The sequence below is a fragment of the Rattus norvegicus genome, chromosome 20 (genome assembly GCF_021556685.1).
Source record: "Rattus norvegicus strain SHRSP/BbbUtx chromosome 20, alternate assembly SHRSP_T2T, whole genome shotgun sequence".
Taxonomy (NCBI): Eukaryota; Metazoa; Chordata; class Mammalia; order Rodentia; family Muridae; genus Rattus; species Rattus norvegicus.
Window position 1 is genome coordinate 19389351 of NC_141553.1, and position 23213 is coordinate 19412563.

Below are 23213 nucleotides of genomic sequence, written 5' to 3' on the forward strand. Positions count from 1 at the left end.
CTGGAATTCTGGAGACTGTACATCCCATTGGCCAGGCGATGACAGCCTTGAATGACATTAAATACTCATTTAATACTATGTGGGGCCTGTTACGTCAACAATAGTACCTAACTCACACGGTGGTGGCAAGGACTGAGCCAATGAATGGAATGTATCTACAAGAAGAAATGTCCCAGTGTGTACTTGGAAGTTTAGGGACGGTGACAGATACCGCCCTGATGCGCTAGGCCTGGCTGTGGGCCGGGGTAAAAGTTGAATCAAAGGCATCTTTGGACTCTGAGTCGTGAAATCAATGGGCCCCCAAACTCCATGTACCTATCAGAGCTAGGTAAGAAATAAGGCTAGGATGACAGGGGTCACACTTGTAGCTGGGGACAGCAGGGGTCACAGCTCCAGCATCTTTCAGAACAGAGGTCTGTCGTTGCCAAAGGTTGCTTCTTCAGGGGAGTCCTGTCCAGTCTAGTGGCGTGGCCCTGTAAGTAGACAGGGCAGAAGGCCAGCAAGGTCAAGGCCAGCTTAGACCAGCTAGTGAGGCCCTGTTTCAGAAATATCAAGGGGAGGCCGAGGATACTGGTTAGTGGTGGGTCACGTCTTATAGCACGCATGATGACCAGTACCAAAACCGAACTAAAATAATAATCTTGAATTACTAGTAAAATTCCTCAATTTGTAATCTCTGACCACAGATGATAGTTAAGAAACTAAGCAGATATTTTTGAGACCCTGTCTCAAGAAGTGACGACAACCCCCCAAACCCCCAAACTAATGAAACAACACCTAAGCGAATGCTTTCTGGGGGGGGGGGGAGAACGCAGGTAGATGCTTCCTGGGAACAACAACCAATAACTTCTTGACACATTGGCCTGATAAATCCCAACTTCATTTGTGGGGCGGAAGAGCCTAAGTACTTCATCTTCAAATCCTTGGCTCCCCCACAAAATTCACAGAGCTTATGCAAGGTGGGTGTTCTCGGGAGACAGCAGAACATTCCAGACTGTGGCTTTACTGACCAGAGGCACCGACGGGACTCCTGTGACTGGGGGATTAGACAGCTAGGTTTTGCCAGAGGACACAAGGACACTGTAGAGCCCAAGTAAGGGAAGAGTTGAACACGGTTTATTTTATATGCTTAAATAATCAACTAGGTTATCCAGCGTCTGCTTTTCTCATACATGTCATTTAGAGCGAGGTGTCCGTTGGAGGTCGATTTCAAGTTAAGATAGTGAACGAAGGAATCTCACCAAACCCAAAAGAGAAATGCTCTATAAAATGCGACAGCCCCGCTAACCTAACGGGGACATTGCTAGGATGGTGACTACTGATTGGCTTGCTGAAGGGGGTCTACATCTCAGAGCCAGTACACAATACAGTCATCTTTTTTTTTTTTCTTTTTCCCTTTTTTTTTTTTTTTTTTTTACAGTGCACTTCGATCCTGCTAGATACGGGTTTCCGGTCAGTCCATTTTTTTTAAATACCCATGACTGGGGCCTCTTGTAAGCACCATCCACCTCTACAGTGGCAAGCATTTTCCCCCCTGTAAGCACTAACAGCGCCCCTCCCCCCACCCCCAAGCAAACTACTGTATAGTTGTTTTTTTTTTTTCTCCCATTTTTGGTCATTTCATTGAAAAAATTGGCAATAGCAATAAATATTACATGAAGGGCTTTGTGTTTACAGGTAAAATCTCCCGTGTTGCAGGAGACTGTAGTGTTTGCAAAATTGGAAAAGGTTTAATCAAAATAAGGAGATATGCATGCATCAAAATATTAGTATATTCTGAAGGAAAAAAATTCTTCTCTTCACAGAACTACAGAATTCCTCCTCGCTGGGGGAATTATTTAAATTTTGCAGCAGATTTCTTTTTTTTTTTTTTTAAAGATTTGCATTTTCTTTTTAAAACCAAGCGAGCAGTTTTGCGTGTACAAACATCATAATTGCTAATATACAGGAGTCAGTGAGAGAGCGTCCCGCACGCGCCAGATTCCCGTCCTTGTCCAGGGTGAGGCCACTTGGTACGCCTGTCATTGGACGCGTTTGTGGTATCTTTGTGTTCCGTGAGGCAGGTGCCTTATAATTCTTTATTGTAGTTTCTTCTGTTAGAATTTACAGTGTTATTATTTACAGCAAAACTATTGATTTTTTTTATTATTATTTTTTCTTTAAAAAAAAAAAAAAGAAACAAACAGTGTTTATACCCTGACAGTTAGTTTGGGTCCAAGAAAAATAAGGCGAGCTGTTGTGGATTTAGTAATTTCAGTGTGTCTTCTGGATTTGATCGCTCCATCTTGTGCTGTCCCTCCTTCCGGTGGCACAGGTGTCGTTGTTTGTCTGTCTTCTCCGAAAGTGACACCAAATTACTTGAGGCTGAGTCTGAACAACATGGCTTCTTGTATCTTACATTGCACTTGCTTAGTGCACGCGTGTCAGCGCCGGGAATGAAAGTGAGTCTCCATGCTCTGTAAATTGGCTCATGCTAAATAAAAAAAAAGGTGATTTTCTTTATCCTTCTGCATTAAAAAAAAAAACCAAAAAAACCCAAAACCCCAAACATGTCACTGATGTGTGGGGTGGCAGATCCACACTCCGCTCTTGCTAGAGATTCTCCTCCCTGCTGATCTCTGGTGAGTTTCTCAATACTGGCAGTACGAACGCGTGGTCCTGTGGGAAGAGGAACAAAGGGTAGGCGGTGAGTTTAGTTTGCATTGTCTTTTATTTTATTTTATTTTTAGTTATTTGGAGACAGGGTCTCATGTAGCCGAGGTTGGCCCTAAACCTGCTGTGTAACTTAGGATGACCTCTAATTCCTGATCCTCCATCTGACAGACGTCATCAAGGGTTCAGAGACTGAGGGCCCCGGCCTTGTTAATAGGGCATTTGTTTTGGCTGCTTAGAGAGTACGTACCTCAGGGGACGGGGCCCTAGGTATCCAAGGACACTCAGAAATCAGTGCTCCGGGCTGGGTGACTGTGAGTGTCACACAACCTTCCTGAGCTGTGGCTTTCAAGGCTGAGTTGGGAATATCCTCTCTCGGCTTTTGGGATAGCTCAGGGCTCCTCAAGAGCCATTTGTAGCTCTTTGGCCTGCACCCCACAGAGATAAGTTTTGCCCCCTGCTCTCCCCACTTCATAGGAGTCTTGCCTCCTCCTCCAAGGAGAAAAGCTGACAGACCGGAATTCCAGCTCCAGGCAGGAAAGATTATAAGAAAAATAAAAAAGGATTATAAGAAAAAAACCCCAAAAACCTGTTCAGTTACACACAAATGGCCGAATCTCTTCTGAAGCTCACAGAGAACCTTTAGAATCTGGGTTTACACCAGGGGCAGGGACTGAGGTGTTTAATGACCTTGAGGTTGTTTATTGAGAGATGGTTCTTCCTCTTTGGCTGGATCACCCAGGTCACCCACTCTGTGTAAACAACCTTGAACAGCTCTTCCCCTGGTCTCCTGTTATGGGCCTGACTGCATTCATTCACTCATTCACTCATTTACTCATTCATTCATTCACTCATTCATTCATTCATTCATTCATTTATTGCATGGGTCTGACTGCATTCATTTTATTTATTTATTTATTTATTTATTTATTTATTTATTTATTGCATGTATTTACGACTGACCTCCCTGCCCCAGGTCACCAGTGACCAGCGCCAAGAACACCAAAGTACCCACTCCTCTGAGATTTCAACACTCATCAACAAGGAAGGAAAGTGACTCACTTCAGCAGATCCAATTACAGAGAGTGGGCAAACCCTGCCGATCAGGATTTCCACACCTTGGTGGCTGTCTTTAAATCCTAATCTTCCAGGCACCAGGCTGCTTAGGTGGCCCAGTGATCACAGTCACCCTCTTCATTCAGGGCCAGTTCGCAGCGGTATTATTTAACCTTTCCTTCGAGTCTCCTAGCTTCCTTGGGATGTGAAAATTTTTTTTTCTTTTCTTTTTTTCAGAGCTGGGGACCTGGTAGGCAAGCGCTCTACCACTGAGCTAAATCCCCAAGCCCGGGATGTAAGATTTTAATACACTTTGTCGATGACAAGTTTAATAAGGTCTAGTAAGTTTCTATAAGCACGAGACAGAATGGGTGAACTCTCACCCGTTTCTTTACATTTCCTAATACCCAAGCTAACTTCCCAAGTTAATTTTGTATTATAAAACAAAACAGGGGGGGCTGGGGATTTAGCTCAGTGGTAGAGTGCTTACCTAGCAAGTACAAGGCCCTGGGTTCGGTCCCCAGCTCTGAAAAAAAAAACAAAAAAACAAAAAAACCAAAAAAAAACAAAACAAAGCCTGTCTCTTCTCAGTGCAAGCCAATACTGTCTTTCCAGACAGAGTGGGTGGTTTTTACAGCTTTTTAAGATTGGGTTAATTATACCACGTCCTTCTATAGGCTGCTAATTTTTAAAAAGCAGGACTCATCCTTCAAATCTCTCTTGTTCCTAGGTGGCCAGAATATAGGTTCCAGCCCCATGGGTTTAGCAATGTTAGTGGGACAAAACATCCTACCAAGAACAGAGAGGACGCACAGAGAGGCCGTGGACCTTGGTAAGCAATTGCTAGAAAATGACCTGAGGTGAGAGCGCCCTCTGATGGACAGGATGTTGTGGACAGACCACGACATTTCAGAAATGGCATCAGAAATTTCAGAAATTTCAGAAATGAGCATAGCTAACACAGAAAGGACTTAAGACACCTTGGAAGGAGAGCCGAGCCTGTGAGCCAGGCATAGCCTTTCAAATGTTAAAGTGGGAGGGAGTCACAGCCACTCTTAATTTATTTTCCCTTTAAGAAACATGTTAACTGGGGCTGGGGATTTAGCTCAGTGGTAGAGCACTTGCCTAGCAAGCGCAAGGCCCTGGGTTCGGTCCCCAGCTCCGAAAAAAAGAAAAGAAAAAAAAAGAAAAGAAAAAAAAAAGAAAAAAAAAGAAAAAAAAAAAGAAACATGTTAACTGATACTTATAGAACACAGCTCCAGGTTGAGTACAGCTCAGGTGCAGACCTGAAAGTCCATTTAGAGGCCTATGGAAATAGGTTTGTTTGTTTTGTTTTGAACCCGGTGCACAACAAAGGACTTATTTTTCCACACCATCTTCTGATGTCATGTTCTCTCCTGGTTCTCAAACAGGGCTGTACAATAGGATTTAATAAGCCCCAGTGTCCAGTCCATGATGAAAACATCAATCATTCCTACCTCAACTCTTTAGTTCTAGCACTTGATCAAGCCAGAGTGTCAATGATGGGTCCTGGGGGCACGCTTCTCAAAGTTTAATGTGTACACAGACATCTGAGGTGACCTACGCCATGGCTTCTGGTTTTATAGATGAGCGAGGGGTAAGCCTAGACCTGGGTTTCTGGGACTCGGATAATGCTGGGATCATTGTTTGACTCTCGTCCTACTTTAAGAATGAAAACTGCATACCTTATCAGGTATGCACCCGTGGTGGTCTGAATATGCTTAACCCAGGGAGTGGCACTATTGGGAGGTGTGGCCTTGTTGGAGAAAGTGGACTTTGAGACCCTTCTCCTAACCACATGGGAGCCCATCTTCTCTTGTCTGCCTTTGGAACAAGAGGAAGCTCAGCTTCTCCAGCCCCATGCCAGGCTGGATGCTGCCATGTTCCTGCCATGATGATAATGGACTGAACCTCTGAACGTGTCAGCCAGGCCCAACTAAATGTTGTCCTTTGTAAGAGTTGCCTTGGTCATGGTGTCTGTCCACAGCAGTAAAACCCTAACTACGACAACATAGGTTGGCAAATTATCTTTTGTTGCTCCTGAATCTGTATCTATGTAGAGTTCTTTCTCTAATCAACATGTATGGAATTCCTCTCTGTTCTTCAAGCTCCTTTAAAGTTCCATCTCCTTGAAAGTGCAGACCCTAGAGTCTAAAGAGACAAATCCCCTTTCCCTGCTGTACATCACCTTTCCCTGCTGGACTCCGTGGGGAGTCCCTGTGCACACTGGGAACTCTGCCTGGCTCTTCCGCTCACACCCCTCCTATTTCCCCTCCCTCCTCCATCCCCTTCCCTTCTCTCCATCATCCTATGCTAGGAATGTTTCCTTTTCATGCACATCACAACATATGTGTGGAGGTCCGAGGACAACTTGTGGCAGCTGGTTCTGTCTTTCTACCATGTGAGTCCTGGGACTTGAACTCAGGTTGTTGGGTGTCTTAGTTACTTTTAAATTGCTGCGCTGAGACACCATGGCCAATGCAATTTATAGAAGAGTCCATTGGGGGCTTACAGTTTTGGAGCGTGAGCCCCAGACCATCACGCCGGGGAGCACCAGAACAGCCAAGCTCTCAAGCAGGCCGAGAGCCTACATCTCGATCCACAAGCATGAGAGAGAGAGAGAGAGAGAGAGAGAGAGAGAGAGAGAGAGAGAGAGAGAGAGAGAGAGAGAGAAGAGACATACACATACGGGGGCGGGGTGGGGGGGGCGCCAACCTGGAATGGTGAAGGCTCTTGATGACACATTTCCTGCAACAAGGTCACGCCTCCTACTCCCTCCCAAACAGTTTAATCAACTGTGGAACCAAGTATTCAAATATGAGTCTATGGGGCTATTCTCATTCAAACCACTACACTAGGCTTGGTGGCAATCAAGCCTATAGCTATAGCTATAGCTATCTTGCTGGTCTAATTTCTCTTCTTCTTTCTTTCCTTTCTTCCTTCCTTCCTTCCTTCCTTCCTTTCTTTCTTTTCTTTCTATTTATTTATGTATTTAATGTATATTATTAGTACACTGTTACTGACACTCCAGAAGAGGGCGACGGATCCCATTACAGATGATTGTGAGCCACCACGTGGTTGCTGGGAACTGAACTCAGGACCTCTGGAAGAGCAGCCAGTGCTCTTAACCTCTGAGCCATCTCTCTACCCCCACCCCCACCCCACCCCAATTTCTTTTTAAAAAGCAATAATTATCATTACAAAATGAAACTATAATTGAAAATTAAGGTTTACTTTTTAATTTTGGTTTTAGTTTTAGATTTTTTTTCCCCCTTCTGTCCTTTCTTTCTTCCTTCCTTCCTTCCTTCCTTCCTTGGAGACTGAGTCTCATTCTGGTCTTGAACTCTTGCTGTTCCTACGTCCATCTCACAAGTGCTAGCGTTAGAGACGTGCACTAACACCTTGGCGAAAACTTAGCTTAAATACCCATCTTGGAACAGCTTTCCTCCTCAGCTAATACCAATAAATGAGGCCTTTTCAAATTTATTATTTCCCAGTGACTGGATTTAGAAACACCTGAAGCTGTACAGCAAGCAAGGGGCAAAACAAGACATACTGGATGTAGATGGATCCATGTTTTTAAAGGTAGAAAAATGCATTTACTTCATTTTCATTAAGTGTTTGTTATATATCTGAATTACCTGAATCCTAATAACAGGGCAGTGTTAAGTCCCCTATTGCACAAAGAATTAAAAAGGCAAGAGCTAAAATACCTGGCTTCAATTCTGTCTCCATCATGTATCAGGAAAACAGATGGCAAGGTATCTGTATCTCAGATGCATTCTGGGAAATGTCCCAGAGAGGACCTAAGTGGGATGAATGGGAGAGGAAGGGTCACCACCTCCTCTGGCTTTATCTGGGCCTCTTTGGGCTTCATTTCTTGGTACAGAAAAGGAGCAGAACCTGGTCTGCTGACTGCCCCAGTTTATCAAGAACCATTGATAGTGACTATAGTAACAGCTTTCACCTGAAGCAGGGAACGGAGAGCTGAGCTGCGATCTTCCCCGGCTGCCCCTGCTGTGCCTGGGCTTGGCCAGCCGCTACTCTTGTTTCCTTCTTGCTTCTTCGAAGACTTTTCTAACAGAGCCTCCTGACTGAGGGTTTCTGTGGGCTCGGCAGCTACTGTTCAGCAAGTTCCACGTACGAACTGAGTGGATTCTAAAACAACTCCAAGGCGTGTTACTGTTCTCTTTCTTGAGAGGGTTATTGTTCCTCCCGGTTTCATCCCAAGCCCTTCACTGTTCCCTTGAGGAAACGGCAACACGCAAGCTAGGTTACTTGGCCAGACGCACAGAGTTGGTGATCTGCCTGGCACCCCATCGCCTCTATGCCGTCTGTCTACTGACATCTCCCTGCCCAGACAGACTGACACCAGGAATCATGGCTAGGTACTGAGTCCTCTAAACCTAGTTCAGCCCCGGCCACTAAAGAGCTAGAATCATCTGCACAAACGTCCCAGGTCTCGGGGGAAGGGTATGTGAATAAGTGTGCTGGCTGCTGGGGCTTGAACCAGGCAGAGCCTTGTGCATGCTGGGTAAATACTCTGCCACCGAGGCAGTAACCCTGGTACTTAGTGGTTAGGCTGTTGTGAGCTATAGAGCTTATTCCCAAAAGCCACTGGCTGTGCAGGTCACTCAGTGGTGACGCTTTTACCTAGCACTTCGAGTCATTTCCCGTCAGTTTTAGGGTGAAGATCAAATGCCCCACGTGAGTAACTTGGGGTTCATTTTGAAGACCAAAATGAGTTATTAACATTATTTTTAGCTATTTACTATCTGAATAACCTTGAAAATGTTTTATTGCAATTAAACTAGAACCTACTGTGACCATGAGTTTGGCATCTCACTATTACCTTGCATTACTTAGTCATTCTAAACACTTCGTGACAGCAGCCATTCAAAGGACTGGGTCTGAGCCTGGTGTTCGTCGATGAGCTGCATAGGAACAGTGCCTATCTAAGAGCAACAAAATTAATCTTAAACTTTGTATCAATATATAACTTTACTACTGCATCAAAATACAAAGATCTCTATCAGTGTAAGGTTATGGCTATAAAATGCTTTAAGAATGAATGTAATAATCTGTTCCTATTTGTCTAACTTCTTACATTACTCTATTCCCTCCTTTTCTTTTTAACCCCCTTCCCTTTACCTAAGAGAGAAGAATAGAGAAGCGGAAAGATAGAAATCTTTGAGTCTAAGCTCTCGATTTAGTTTCCTCCCTGTCCAAAATTATAATTCTTTGTAAATTATTCCTTAAAATGACAACATATCTAGAATTCACAAAATTGACCACAATCATCCACTCCAACTTCAGGGGCTGAGAGGATGGTCTTCTTCTATTTGCTTCCTGTTGACTTGGAGCGTCCCCCCCATCATGCCGGTCATGTCAGGTCTACAGTGAGCCCTGAGGATGAACACTATGGAGGGAGCCAGTTAGGGCTTATTTCCTAGTTCTGCTGCTCTCGTGAGACTGTGGACAAGTCTCTTAACCTTTTAGGGCCTGCTCCGTATGTTAGCCAGGGATGTGAACAGTGCCAATCTGAGAGGAGAGCTGTGAGAATTAGCCACAAAGAAGGACTCTGGAATACACATAGTAAATCCTGTTTCCAGGAGTATCTGTGGTGATTGGGTTCCACAAAAACTCTAAAATGTGAGTCTAGTGCAGCAGGCATTGGGGATTACTGTTTCTACAGAAAGTAAGCCTCACTGGACCCAAAGGAAAGGCATCGCTAAGGATCTATCTTGGAGAGTGGAGATGCAGCTTAGATGGTAAAGTGCTTCCCTGTCCTGGCTGGTTTTGTGCGTCAACTTGACACAAGCTGGAATTATCACAGAGACAGGAGCCTCATTTGAGGAAATGCCTCCATGAGATCCAGCTGTGAGGCATTTTCTCAATTAGTGATCAAGGGTGGGAGGGTCCATTGTGGGTGGTGCCATCCCTGGGCTGGTGATCCTGGGTTCTATAAGAGAGCAAGCTGAGCAAGCCAGGGGAACAAGCCAGTAAGTAACATCCCTCCATGGCCTCTGCATCAGCTCCTGCTTCCTGCCCTGCTTGAGTTCCAGTCCTGACTTCCTTTGGTGATGAACAGCAATGTGGAAGTGTAAGCTGAATAAACCCTTTCCTCCCACCTGCTTCTTGGTCATGATGTTTGTACAGGAGTAGAAACCCTGACTAAGACATTCCCTAATATTCATGAAGCCCCAAGACTTCATTTGATCTTCAATACTGCATAAACTGTGGGTGGTGTGGTGCTGACCTGGAATGTTAGCATGAGGGGAAGGCAGGAAGATCAAGGGTTCAGGGTCATCCTCAGGTACATAGCAAGTCCAGCCTGGGCTCCAGGAGATTATGTTTCAAAACAATGAAATGAAAATCTAAGCCCTAGGTCCCTAAAATGAGGTTATTTCTCAACCCCTTATCTCGGCAATTGGGTATCAGGGTTTTTGGTCATGGGGAAAGAGACTAGAATTCCCACTCTTTGTCACTTTGACCCAGGGATTCAAAGGACAGAGAGGAGAGATCCTGAAGATACAAGTTCTCAAAACTGTGTCCTCACCCCAGATTAGTTTCTGATCCTATCTGTATCAAAAAGGTACTAATGTGAAATCCAGAAAACAAGGGCAAAGTCCAAACAAATGTAAACAGAGTACTTACTAAGTAAGTAAGTACTAGAAAGCCTGTACAATTGGCCTCCTAATTGTGTCTAGGCTTATATAAAAGTGTATGGAATTCCAATTTAACTTAGACATGGAGACAGCTACCCCCCCCCCGGCCCTCCCCCGCCCTCAGACAGGGTTTCTCTGTAGCCTTGGCTGCCCTGGGACTTGACACTTGACCCTTCTGGCTCTGGGCACAGTCCCTCAGATCTGTTCCCCATCAGTCTTTCCACAATGACTGTATACAGCAACTGCTCGGCACAGGGAGCCTCATGGTGAGAGAGTAGCAGACTTAAATCACGGCTTCTGCAGATGCCATGCACATGGAGAATGGACATGACTTGGTTTAAGTTTAATGTGAATATGCATGTATGTAGATATATACATAGACATGTGTAGATACACACGTTTACATATATGCACATAAACATCTGCATTCGTATAAAGAAATGACAGGATTTATTTAATTTCATCTCCCAGTGAGATTGCAGTAAAGAAAGAGAAAGGAAAGACGAACTCAGAAACTTCTCGAGACTTTTAAATCTAGCTGCGGACATAAGTGTGCTTCCCACCTGGACTGACGTCACCGTCACTAGTGGGCTTTCTTCTCCACATTCCGGATTTCCTTCTTTGTTTTCACCTTATAGCCTTCTCCCTGCTGAAAGAGAGCACACATTACATGTCTGCAGTGGGAGAGTCTGAAAGCAGTTTCCCACACTGGTCCCCGGAGGCTGGAGTAGGAAGAAGTTAGTGAGAGCATCGGGCCACATTGCATCCTCAGACACAGATGATGTTGGCTATGACTGCACAGACCAGCTCCCCATGGCCAGAGCATGCAATGGCACGTTCAAGGTAACTACAGTACAACAAGACTTCATAACAACACGGAGGGTTAATGATTTCCAAAAGCAGCCAGCCGGTTTCCTAAGGTGGAAGAAATCGTCATCCACACCCACAAGGCACCTGACCCCCATTAGATACCCTTTAGTTGTAATTGATGGATTTTGTAGGCCAGCGGGGCCAAAACTAGTCTGTGGTAGTATGACAGGGACTTCCCAAATAAGCAGGAGGCTAGGACAAGATGCCACGGATGGCCTGACAGAGTCCTGTAATTAGTTTATAGAATTACCATCTCTTCTGCATCCTGGTCCAAGACAGCACCAACTGCTTCAGCTTGGGGCTGTCTTTCCTGAATACCAGGTCCACACTTCTCAGACAGCAGGGCACTCCACATTTAGTTTTTACTCTAACAGAAGGCGCAGAGGTCTTTTTCCATTCTCACCTGGTCCTCAGAAGTTTTCAGTTTGCTACCCCCCCAGCCCCGTACATAAACCTAGTATTTAGTACTTTCTACTTTCTACCTGTCAGAGGATAAAGATTTAGGAGACAGCAAAGACTGATAGCAAGATGTCTTTTCGGGTTTGCTGGGTGAACTACGTTCAGAGTTGAGTCGGGCTTCACATTAGCTCACTGGGCGTGAGGTGGTCAAAGCATAACATGACAGTGGAGTTTAGATTTCCCTTCAGGATGTGATGGGCAGAACAGCCACATGGACCTCATATGGAGACTGTGACCCAAACTCTCTGCCACCCTAATGTTGTCCTCCCTCAGTGTCCTAGCCTGGCACGCAACTAAAGGCCATGTGTAGACCCTCTCAAGCAGTCATTGATGGTCAAGGATTCTACCTCTGCTTTCTCCTTCCAGTGAACAAACCTTTATCCCTGTAGTCATCCTGACAATCGTAAGTATGTAACGTTCAGCTGTGCGAGGAAGAAGAGCGGCTGGACCCCACACAATGCCTATTAGAAGAAGCCAAGACAACGCCCAAAGCTTCCACACTGCAGCAGCCGCTCCCTCAGCAGGGCTTCCCAGGGGGAAATCCCAGGATATTCTACCCTCTACCTTTGTCCTTGGCAACCGTTCTACATTACCACATCATCCTGCTTCCTCTCTTGTGGACCAATCCGTCTTATTACCTTCCGAGTGATCTGTTGGAAGCAACACAGAGAAGTAGGGACTAATCTGAGTCGAGAGGGGGCGCCCTAACCTATAACACACAATGGAGTTTCTCATGCAGGACATTTCAACTCTAGGAGAAGCACAAAAGTCTCAATGGCGATTACTTTTCTAGTGATGAGGTTGCCTTCTTCATCGGTAAATTGCTCTTCTGTGACAGATTCACCAGGGATGGTTTTGGCTTCCTCTCCCTAAAGGATGCGGCATAGAGATTGGCGATAAGAGAAAGGAGAGTATGGGCAGGTACTGATCTAGGTCCACAGCACAGCACACCACAAAAACACATGCTCTGGAACTGTCGGGAAGCCACACACTCCGCTTCCTTCCCCAGCGAAAAACAAGACCGATGTTGGTTGGTTAGTGCACAGCTGATAACGTTCGGTCCTACACCTCAGGCATGTATGGTAGAGACCACAACAACTTTCAAGAAGGCAAAGATGTAGTTACCCATAGATAAGCTTCATTGGTTGAAACAAACATTAGTCAGCGACGGACGGTAGGAACAGACCACTCGGACAAAGCTCTTGGGCATCAGTCAAACCACAGCTCAAGAGATTTTATGGAATAAGCTCTAATTTGAGTAGAGGCACTTTCTGAGTTGGGAAAAGATACTTAAAAAAAAAAACATGCACTAAGGGTAATACATTTTTTTTTTTTGAAAAGATTATGAAAAAGGTTCGAGGTAGAGAAAGTCTCCTTCGTGAGGGACGGGGTGGGGAGGCTGAGGTTTTCATGGACTGTACGTGGGGATAGCTGATGTGGTGTCCGGCCATCCAGGCTACTATGAGCCAGCAGGGTGGAAAGAACGTCTTAACATTTCCCAGTATCGAGTCTGTTCTTAGTAGCTGTTCTCTCATTTCAAGTGGGAACTGCCAACGGTCTTCTGAGCTCATTCTCACAGAAGCCCTGCTTCTGGGTAGTTTCAGTTGACTCAATGAAGACGGAAAGGAGACTGGCAAACTGGACAGGTCTTACATCCCAACACTCTGACATCTGCAGCAAAGTGCGTCATGGGGAGCGATTCCTGTTTCCTAGGGTTGGTTTCACAAATGGGCAAGAATGCCATTTTGTTTTAAAGATAAAGGTGTAGAGACAGCTAAAGGGCCCAAGGAAGGTCGTGCAAGGTTCTTACTGTGGATAAAGCATGCATGAATGAATGAATGAATGAATGAATGAAGTATTTCTGAGGTGATTCTTCTGTGCACCCAACTCTCCGAATGGCAGGCAATGAAAGGCTGTTGGGAGGCTCTAGCAAGACGGAAATCCGTTTACTGTGCTCTGAGCATGCCCTTCGTGGGAAGATGCTAATTTCTTAATTTTGGGGAAGAACCTTGGAAAGCAACAGGGGAAGTAGAAGGGGTGGACATGAGAACGAGATATGTACAAGTGTATCGTTGACTGACACGAATACCTCCAGAGGAACTAAAGCCCTACTTATCAATCAATGACAGTACTGCTTCTTGCGCTGTTCTGGAAGGTGAGTCTTTTCTTTGTCTCATTACTGAAAATGTACGACACGCAAGACAAAGATGTAGACATCTCTCTTTAAGGCCAAAACAAACGAGGTACGTAACGAGGTACGTAGCTCTTCATTACACTAGAGGAGTGGATTGTACTGGAGGGCAGTCAAGATTTATGGATTATGGAATAGGTCTTTTGATCTATGCCTCTTTACCTCTCTGTGAATTACGCTAGAGTTCAGAGGTCCTCAATGAGAGGTTTCTGGAACCCCTTTAGTGGGAGAGAGAGAGCAATTGCTAATTAGCTTTGAAGGTTCATGACGACTCTACTGCACTTTGATGTAACACAACCCCCTCTTTGCTTAGTCCTGCTGACAAGAGCATTTCTGACACCCTTCTCCCATTCTGAAGAGACATCATGGTGTGTGTGTGTGTGTGTGTGTGTGTGTGTGTGTGTGTGCGTGTGTGTTTATCTCTGGTGGTCTCTTAAAGACCGCAACATGGAACTTCCTTTTGCACATCTGCAAGAGGCACGACACTTTTTCATCTTCCTAGACGTCTCTGAATATGGGAAGGACAATACAAGGAGTGTTGATTTGTGATGTGAACTTCCCAAACCAGAATGACTATATATATATTTTGCAAAAAGCCATAGCCTGTCTAGTCTGTATTGTGTGTAGACTACGCTGGTTAGTTTATATCCACTTGACATAAGCTATAGTCATCTGAGAGGAGGGAGTCTCAACAGAGAAACTGTGAGCCTGTAGAGGGTTTTCTTAATTAGTAATTGATGATGTGGGAGGGCCCAGCTTTTGTGGTGGTGACACCCTGGGCTGGTGGTCCTGGGTTCTATAGAAAAGCAGGGGAAGCAAGTCAGTACTCCGCACTCCTCCACGACCTCTGCATCAGCTGCCAACTCCAGGTTCCTACCCTGACTTCCTGCAAGCCAGAGGCTGTTACCTGGGAGTATAAGCCACATTAATCCTTTCCTTCCTAAGTTGTTTTTTTTTTTTTTTTTTTTTCCGGACCTGGAGATCGAACCCAGGGCCTTGCGCTTGCTAGGCAAGCGCTCTACCGCTGAGCTAAATCCCCAACCCCCTAAGTTGTTTTTGATCATGGTGTTTCATAACAGCAATAGAAACCCTGACTAAGACATATGCTCTAAGAGACCTGTCGCGTGTAGATGTGCATGCATGTGTGTCTAAAATGATGCATGGGTTGGGATACTCTGAACTTTGTGAAACAGAAGAGATACGTGGTTTTATATAATTTTGAATTCTTTGGTTTTGGGGTGGCATACATATGAACTCTTTAAAATCCAGCAAGAAATGTTGAAAATCAAAACAATACATTTGTATTATATAGTTTAGATATTAAACAATCTTAGTAGTTCGGCTGTGAGTTGGACTTGCTAAGCACAGATCTTAGCAATTTCAGCTCTGGTAGGCATTTATTAATCTGTGCTATTATCAAACTATATACAAGGAAACGGATGCACAGATAAAACTTCACTTAAAAATGAAAGAGTCCACGTGATCCGGCATGAAGAGACCAATCATTAAATCATAATGTCAACTGATTGATCAAGCAAATGGAGCTGCTCGCACTGGGGTGTGGAATCCTGAATACAGAGCTCCCTGTGGAGATGTTCACTGGCCAGAGCTTCCAGGTAAGGACAGGACAGCTCTGAAGGGCGTCCAGTGATGATGCGAGGGCTTGAGGGCTTCCTGTGGCCCACGGTGTAATAGGCCTACCTCCTGGTAGCCGGTCAGGTTCCCAGTGCTGCAGCGTAATGCTGCCCTCTTCTGTGTCACAGGGCAAGTCTGAGTGGTCAAAAGCCTGACTTAGATTAGCAAAAATACTCTTGTATGTCTTCTGAGGGAAAAAAAAAGCCCCTCACTGCCAAGCCAAGCACCCAGTTCCGCTCCCAGAGCTGTTGCTGCCTGGCTGTGTGATTTTAAAATAAATCAGTTCTTCTCCAAGCATCGCTCCGGTCATCTGGGTAGTGCAATGGTTTCTGTGTCAATGACCTTTTAGGTCAGAGTAGCTGCATTTCATGGTTTTGACGGTGATCATCCTCATGCTATGTCTGCCACATACTACTGCCATCCCTGGATTCTGCTGGACACCCACACATAGACTAAAGGGGAGCAGCAGGGGCGGGGTTCTTCTAGTCTGCCGCTGCAATTCCAACGACAGGATAACCAACTAGAAAGCATCCTGCATATGTCAAGTGTGTCTCACTGTGGTGTCCTGGGACAATTAGGGCTATTTAGCTTTTGGTTTCTGTCACAGCGAAAGGAATCTCTCAAAGCTTCTCCAGAGTGATTTTACTCTAAGGATGATACTCTCCCCAGCCGCTACAAGACCATCCTCTGAGCTTACTGCTGACTCTAAAAGGAGCCCAACTTCAAGGAGTGGGCATTTGGGTAGAATATAGATTTCTGTCTCACAAAGCCTATGTTTGGCCTTCAGGTTTATTTTAGGGGTTTCAGCACACGCTCTAAAAATGCATGCATGTGCTGTATATCACTGTCCACACGTTAAGCTCAGTACACATGTAACTTCCTCTAATAAAACTGCTTGGAGACAGACTTGTGATGTGTGTGTAGAAGGTTAAGGGACCAAAAGAATCTTCATTGGCTCAGTGGTGTGGCTGTTTCCTTGTAAGTCCTTCTTTCCTTCCCTCTGGCTTTGTGGAATTTGTGTAACTGTTTCTAGTAAAGTTCGGTTAGTCCTTAAAGGGCGGTTGCTGAAGAATATTGGGGTGAAGCCACAGAAGGCTGCCACACATTAGGTGCGAAAAGCAGGTTGCCCATGGTACGTACAATGTGTTTTCTCTGGGTGTTTCCTAATCATTCATGGGAGAGAGCAACAAGACCAGAGAACCCTGAGGCCCTGCTCTGTCAGCCAAGAGCACGAGAGCCGTGACCAACTGTGAGGATCTTATAGATGGAAAACCACACACTATAGATGTCACTAATTGTAACGGCTTGCTCGTTCTAATTTTCACAGGAGTGACTCAGGGTGCAGCCAGCACCTAAGGTGCTCACTCACTGCTGAGTTGCGGGAAGAATTCAAAACTTAGAAAGTCACTTCATCTTGAATGTTTTCAGAATCTTTGAGAAGCTGTATTCGAGCAGATCTGAGCTTCTTTTGCCTATCCTTCATGGAAAAGATGAAGCAGGACTAAGAAATGGAGGGACTTCATGAAGCTTCTCAGCTCTCGGCCGAGCCCTCTGACACTGTGATTGTGCCGTCTAATGCAGTGTCCAGTGCACACCTCTCCTTCCTCTCCTTCTTTCCAGAGATGCCCACCCTCGGCCACAATGCATGTGCTACTCGGTGCACTGAGAATGACTTGTCACACAGGAGGTGCTGCAGACCTACTGTGTTCTCAGCTGTGCAGGATGACGGTGGAATTTTCAATTCTAGCAAAAACCGGTCCCAATACTTAAAACGTCAAGCTCACTTTGGGCACCTGTTAAATTAGCACTAGCACCTATTTCTGGAGTTCCCATTTGACTCACACTAGGTCATGCACATGCGCATGCCAGGTTGTGACCTAAAATTCTCAGTCACTGCTTGACAAGGAGACGGCTTTCCTTTCCAAGTCGAGGCAGCGGCAGCCTCTGGCGTTTCCCTCTCTTCCACATTAGCTTTTGGGGTGACCACTGAGCACTGTGTCCACTGCGCCCTCTCACCAAGACAGAACACTTGTTCTCTGAGAGAGGCGGGACACAAGGGCCAAGAGCTCTCAGACGGAATCCTGCGCAGAACACGCACTAACACACCACAAGCCTTTCTTTCAGGTAGTTCTTTTACAAGCCTTCAAGTGTGCAAAGAAACAGCCAGCCAGCCAGCGGGTTATTAGACATGCCGAGCTTCCCAACGCTCACTGAAGGCTTCTAGACACAGCGGCACCCATCGCCCTCTACCTCCTGGTACCTTTATAATCACACGCCGTCGTATGACCCGGGTAGTGACCCTCCGCTCCTCCTCTGAGCTTGAATCACTCTCACTGTGTCTCAAGTCCTGATAAATGCATTTTTTAAGTATAACTTTATCATTAATATTAAAAACAAAAGATTTTCTGAGAAGGCAAATTAAGAAAGAATTATATTTACTTATTTTCCCCCTTTCAAGAATAGCAATGATATATGGTTAAGAGAACCCTGGGAGCTGAGTGGAAGGAAACGTCTTAGCAAGATTCAGGCTGTGGTTGTATCTGTGTGTATACGTGACTGGGTCTGTCTCTGAATGTTCATGAATGTACGTGTGTGTGTGTGTGTGTGTATGGTGTCTGTGTCCACAGTTAAAGAATAAAGTAATTAGTAAGGTGGTGGTGGCAATGCTTTTAATCCCAGTACTCTGAAGGCAGAGGCAGGTGGGCGTATCTTTATGAGTTCAAGGCTGGCCCGGTCTACAGAGCAAGTCCAGGATGCCAAAGCTACACAGAGAAACCCTGTCTCGAGAAAAAAACCAACCCCCCCCCCAAAAAAACCCCTATGTTAGGTTTTTGAGTTCCTATTTACAGTAGTTTTACATCTGCCTTCATGTGACTTGAATGTATGATCTTGGACTTTAGGCCCTAGTACACTTGGTTTTTACAGAGAGGCACATGAGACTTTTAGGGAATTCAGGCTCAATTTGCTAACCATATCGTAAGTGGCTTTTGAGGGTGACACTAGCACTTGTCTGTATCAGGAGATGAGGGGTCAGTAAGAGCTTATGCTAATGAGTGGGGGCTGAGAACTATGAGCATTTTTATAAAGACCTAGAATGAAATGGCAGCGTAAGACAGAACACTGCCTGGACTGTAGGATTGTAAGTTCAAGGCCAGCCTGGGCAACTTAATGAGATCCTGTTTCAAAAATTGTGTGTGTGTGTGTGTGTGTGTGTGTGTGTATTCCAGACACAGCTCAGTGGTAGAGAAATTGCATGTGTTAGACTTAATAGTTCAGTCCCCAGGACCCAATGGAGACAGAGAGATGGAGACAAACAGATAGAACCAGTAATTCTGCAATGAACTCAGGCGTCTGAAAAACTATCGAGTGGTAAATAGTTTATAATTCAAGTGGGAAAATTCTGCTATTCAGTTAATATTCTTTGTCGTGCTATTTAATTGCAAGGATAGGGTTATGCAAAGGAAGGTTAAGTCAGGGGGCTAGGAATATGTAGTTCATACCATTAGAATGGGGGGGGGGAGAGCCATTAGGTAAGATGATGGTAAGATCGCAGTAAGTAGGTAACACACCAGGACATAGTGGTTACCAACAGTCCACTGGCAAGGAGTTGGGTGTTAAGAGGCATGCTAATCCTGACTTTATATGAGGTTCCACTGGAGAACTCAGCTACCAAAGCAGACACCTGCTGGTACCTAGGAAACAGAACTTAAAAACCCCATGCCCTACAGTAGTCGTCAAACTTCACAAAAAGCATAAAGGAGAGGGGAAAAAACCATTTAAAGGGCATATTAGAAAAACAGGCGAAGATAGGAGGAATTCGTATTCACAAAGGCACAGAACTACCCAGGCGGATCCCAGGATTAACAGGCTAGAGGGGGCGGAAGGGGGAGACCTGTATCACTCATACAGGGGCTGCAAGCTGGCAGTCAGAAGCGTGACACCTTAGAGCAAATCCTAACACAGAGGCACACGCCCGTCAGACAGGTGACCCTCGAGATCCCAGGCAGCCCTCACATACAGAGGTGGCTGGTGGGGTCAGTGTCCCAGTGTCTTCTCTCTCCCTGGAGATGTAATCTGCTTAGCCTTAGGAGAAGGAAGAGAGAGCAGTGCAGAACCCCAGGCTTCCTTTAAGAGAACTCTCTAGAAACCAGCAAAGGGTCAAGCTTCGGGAGAATGTGTGGGTTTTTTCCCCCCAAACATTCTTTACTTTGGGAGGAGAGGGGAGAGCAGGGGTTTACCTTGTAACAGCAGGCGGTCATCCGAGTGAACGCTTCGCCCGGGCTTTTGACCTGCTTTTTCAGGGGACAAAAAGGGGTCTGTTGGGGCTGGGGATTTGGCTCAGTGGTAGAGCGCTTACCTAGGAAGCGCAAGGCCCAGGGTTCGGTCCCCAGCTCCGGAAAAAAAAAAAAAAAAAAAAAAAAAAGGGTCTGTTGTCTGAAGAGGACATCAGATGGCCTTGCTGGTTGCTACTGTACTTAGACTGGGCCACTGAAGACATGCCCGGGGCATCTTGGGATTTCCTGGGAAATCAAGCTCACATCCCTCAGAAGCTGGGACGGGCATGTGGACTTTCATGGACAGGAAGCCTTTCTGCACTGGGTGACTCACTGAGAGGTTTGGTTTCCTTGCTAGTGAACCCCTCTGAGTTCTGTTCAGGCTGGCAACCATTTCTTTCAACCCTCTACCTGCCTACACCCAAGTCGCTCTCTGGTGACCCACAGCCATATACCCATCCACACAAAACCGGAGTGTGCCACGTGTCTCTGCAGGTTTCTCACAGTTCTTTTTATTTCCCCCTTCAGGATAAACCTTCCCAGTTAAAAATACGGTGTTACTGCCTTTTTTGGGGGGGGGGTAGATTTGTCCTAAAAGGAACATACTTTGAGCTGTTTGGCATTTTAAAAGACAAGATTCTTGCCCCAACTCATCCTGCTTAAATATTCTGAGAGAGAAGTCAAAAGCAAAACTCAACATCGAAAGCCACACCGGCTGAGGAGAAAGTAAAAAAAAAACATGGCGGTGTGTGTCTGTGTGTGGTGGGCAGGAGGACCAAACTTAAAAGAAAAAAACCAGAAGAAAAATCATTTCAGTGTTTACTATTGGGGCAACGATCAGATCGTTTGCATAAATGATGGTCTACTGAAGCCGCATTCCTCTCAGTTTCCCTTCTAATACTCTAGAGAGGGACCAAAAGAATGAAGAGTGGTAAATGATTTGTTGGTTGACAGCCATTAGCCTCTGAATGCCTGGGGTGTTGCCTTTTCTTTTTGGTGTGTGTGTGTGTGTGTGTGTGTGTGTGTGTGTGTGTGTGTGTGTGTGTGTTTGAAGCATTGCTTTATAAAATACTGTTTCTTCTCCAAATGCTGATCTTAATTAAGCACGCCATAAAGAGCTTGCACGTCAAAGACAGAGGACTGCGTTTACTGCATAGCTGACAGAAAGTCAGAAGCACGAAGACAGCACTTAAAGAACAGAAGAAAGTAGGAAACCGGGGTGTGGTGGTGTGCACTTTGAATGCTAGCACCAAAGAGGTAGGCGGATCTCTCGAGTTGGAGGCTAGCCTGGTCTACATGATGACCACCTATATCAAAAAGCAGAAACGACTTGTTTTAATTGTCTTTCATTGGTGAGAGATAATTTCACTAAAAATAAATAAATAAATAAATAAATAAATAAATAAATAAATAACATCTCAAAACAGTAAAACAAAAGAATTAAAAAAACCTATGACCGGTCTTCCTGGTTGCTGCCGCTGCAGAGAGCTCCTGGGCAGCACCCCACGAGCGAACCTGAGCCTCGGGACCACAGGTAAGACCAAATTTTCTGCTGCAAGAAAGCTGCCTGGTGAGCTTGGGACACGGAAGCAGAATTTCTCTAGGAGGCACGGTCTGTGTTTACCGGAAGTCCCACACCCGCGGATCCCGGCCCGCAGCAGCTCTCTGCTCCCAGACCCGGTGAGAGACAGACCCAACCGCCTGGTCAGGTGGGCACTCCTGAGGCTGCAGAGCGGAAGAGACCACCAACACTGCTCACCCCTGCCCACATCCCTGGCCCAAGAGGAAACTGTATAAGGCCTCTGGGCTCCCGTGGGGGAGGGCCCAGGAGCGGCAGGACTTCTGCGCCTGAGACACCGCCGGAACCTGAAAGAAACAGACCGGATAAACAGTTCTCTGCACCCAAATCCCGTGGGAGGGAGAGCTAAACCTTCAGAGAGGCAGACAAGCCTGGGAAACCAGAAGAGACTGCTCCCTGCACACACATCTCGGACGCCAGAGGAAAAAGCCAAAGACCATCTGGAACCCTGGTGCACTGAAGCTCCCGGAAGGGGCGGCACAGGTCTCCCTGGTTGCTGCCGCTGCAGAGAGCCCCTGGGCAGCACCCCACGAGCGAACCTGAGCCTCGGGACCACAGGTAAGACCAAATTTTCTGCTGCAAGAAAGCTGCCTGGTGAACTCAAGACACAGGCCCACAGGAACAGCTGAAGACCTGTAGAGAGGAAAAACTACAGGCCGGAAAGCAGAACACACTGTCCCCATAACTGACTGAAAGAGAGGAAAACAGGTCTACAGCACTCCTGACACACAGGCTTATAGGTCAGTCTAGCCACTGTCAGAAATAGCAGAACAAAGTAACACTAGAGATAATCTGATGGCGAGAGGCAAGCGCAGGAACCCAAGCAACAGAAACCAAGACTGCATGCCATCATCGGAGCCCAATTCTCCCGCCAAAACAAACATGGAATATCCAAACACACCAGAAAAGCAAGATCTAGTTTCAAAATCATATTTGATCATGATGCTGGAGGACTTCAAGAAAGACATGAACACACTTAGGGAAACACAGGAAATCATTAATAAACAAGTAGAGGCCTACAGAGAGGAATGGCAAAAATCCCTGAAAGAATTCCAGGAAAACACAATCAAACAGATGAAGGAATTAAAAATGGAAATAGAAGCAATCAAGAAAGAACACATGGAAACAACCCTGGATATAGAAAACCAAAAGAAGAGACAAGGAGCTGTAGATACAAGCTTCACCAACAGAATACAAGAGATGGAAGAGAGAATCTCAGGAGCAGAAGATTCCATAGAAATCATTGACTCAACTGTCAAAGATAATGTAAAGCGGAAAAAGCTACTGGTCCAAAACATACAGGAAATCCAGGACTCAATGAGAAGATCAAACCTAAGGATAATAGGTATAGAAGAGAGTGAAGACTCCCAGCTCAAAGGACCAGTAAATATCTTCAACAAAATCATAGAAGAAAACTTCCCTAACCTAAAAAAAGAGATACCCATAGGCATACAAGAAGCCTACAGAACTCCAAATAGATTGGACCAGAAAAGAAACACCTCCCGTCACATAATTGTCAAAACACCAAACGCACAAAATAAAGAAAGAATATTAAAAGCAGTAAGGGAAAAAGGTCAAGTAACATATAAAGGGAGACCTATCAGAATCACACCAGACTTCTCGCCAGAAACTATGAAGGCCAGAAGATCCTGGACTGATGTCATACAGACCCTAAGAGAACACAAATACCAGCCCAGGTTACTGTATCCAGCAAAACTCTCAATTAACATTGATGGAGAAACCAAGATATTCCATGACAAAACCAAATTTACACAATATCTTTCTACAAATCCAGCACTACAAAGGAT

At 45.5% G+C, this 23213-nt stretch overlaps 1 protein-coding gene across 52 annotated transcripts in view; it reads right to left on the reverse strand.

The window, feature by feature from the left end:
• Nucleotides 1-1094: 1094 nt before the first annotated feature.
• Nucleotides 1095-23213, reverse strand: part of Ank3 (ankyrin 3) — a 624211-nt gene continuing 602092 nt past the window's right edge. For 36 of the 52 annotated variants that reach the window (XM_087597726.1, XM_087597706.1, XM_087597744.1 and 33 more), the window contains 2 exons: nucleotides 10961-11046; nucleotides 1095-2658 (listed from right to left, as the gene is read on the reverse strand). In XM_087597726.1, the coding sequence (XP_087453852.1) occupies nucleotides 10981-11046 (66 nt within the window). In that variant the 3' untranslated portion in view covers nucleotides 1095-2658; nucleotides 10961-10980. 52 annotated transcript variants of the gene reach the window in all.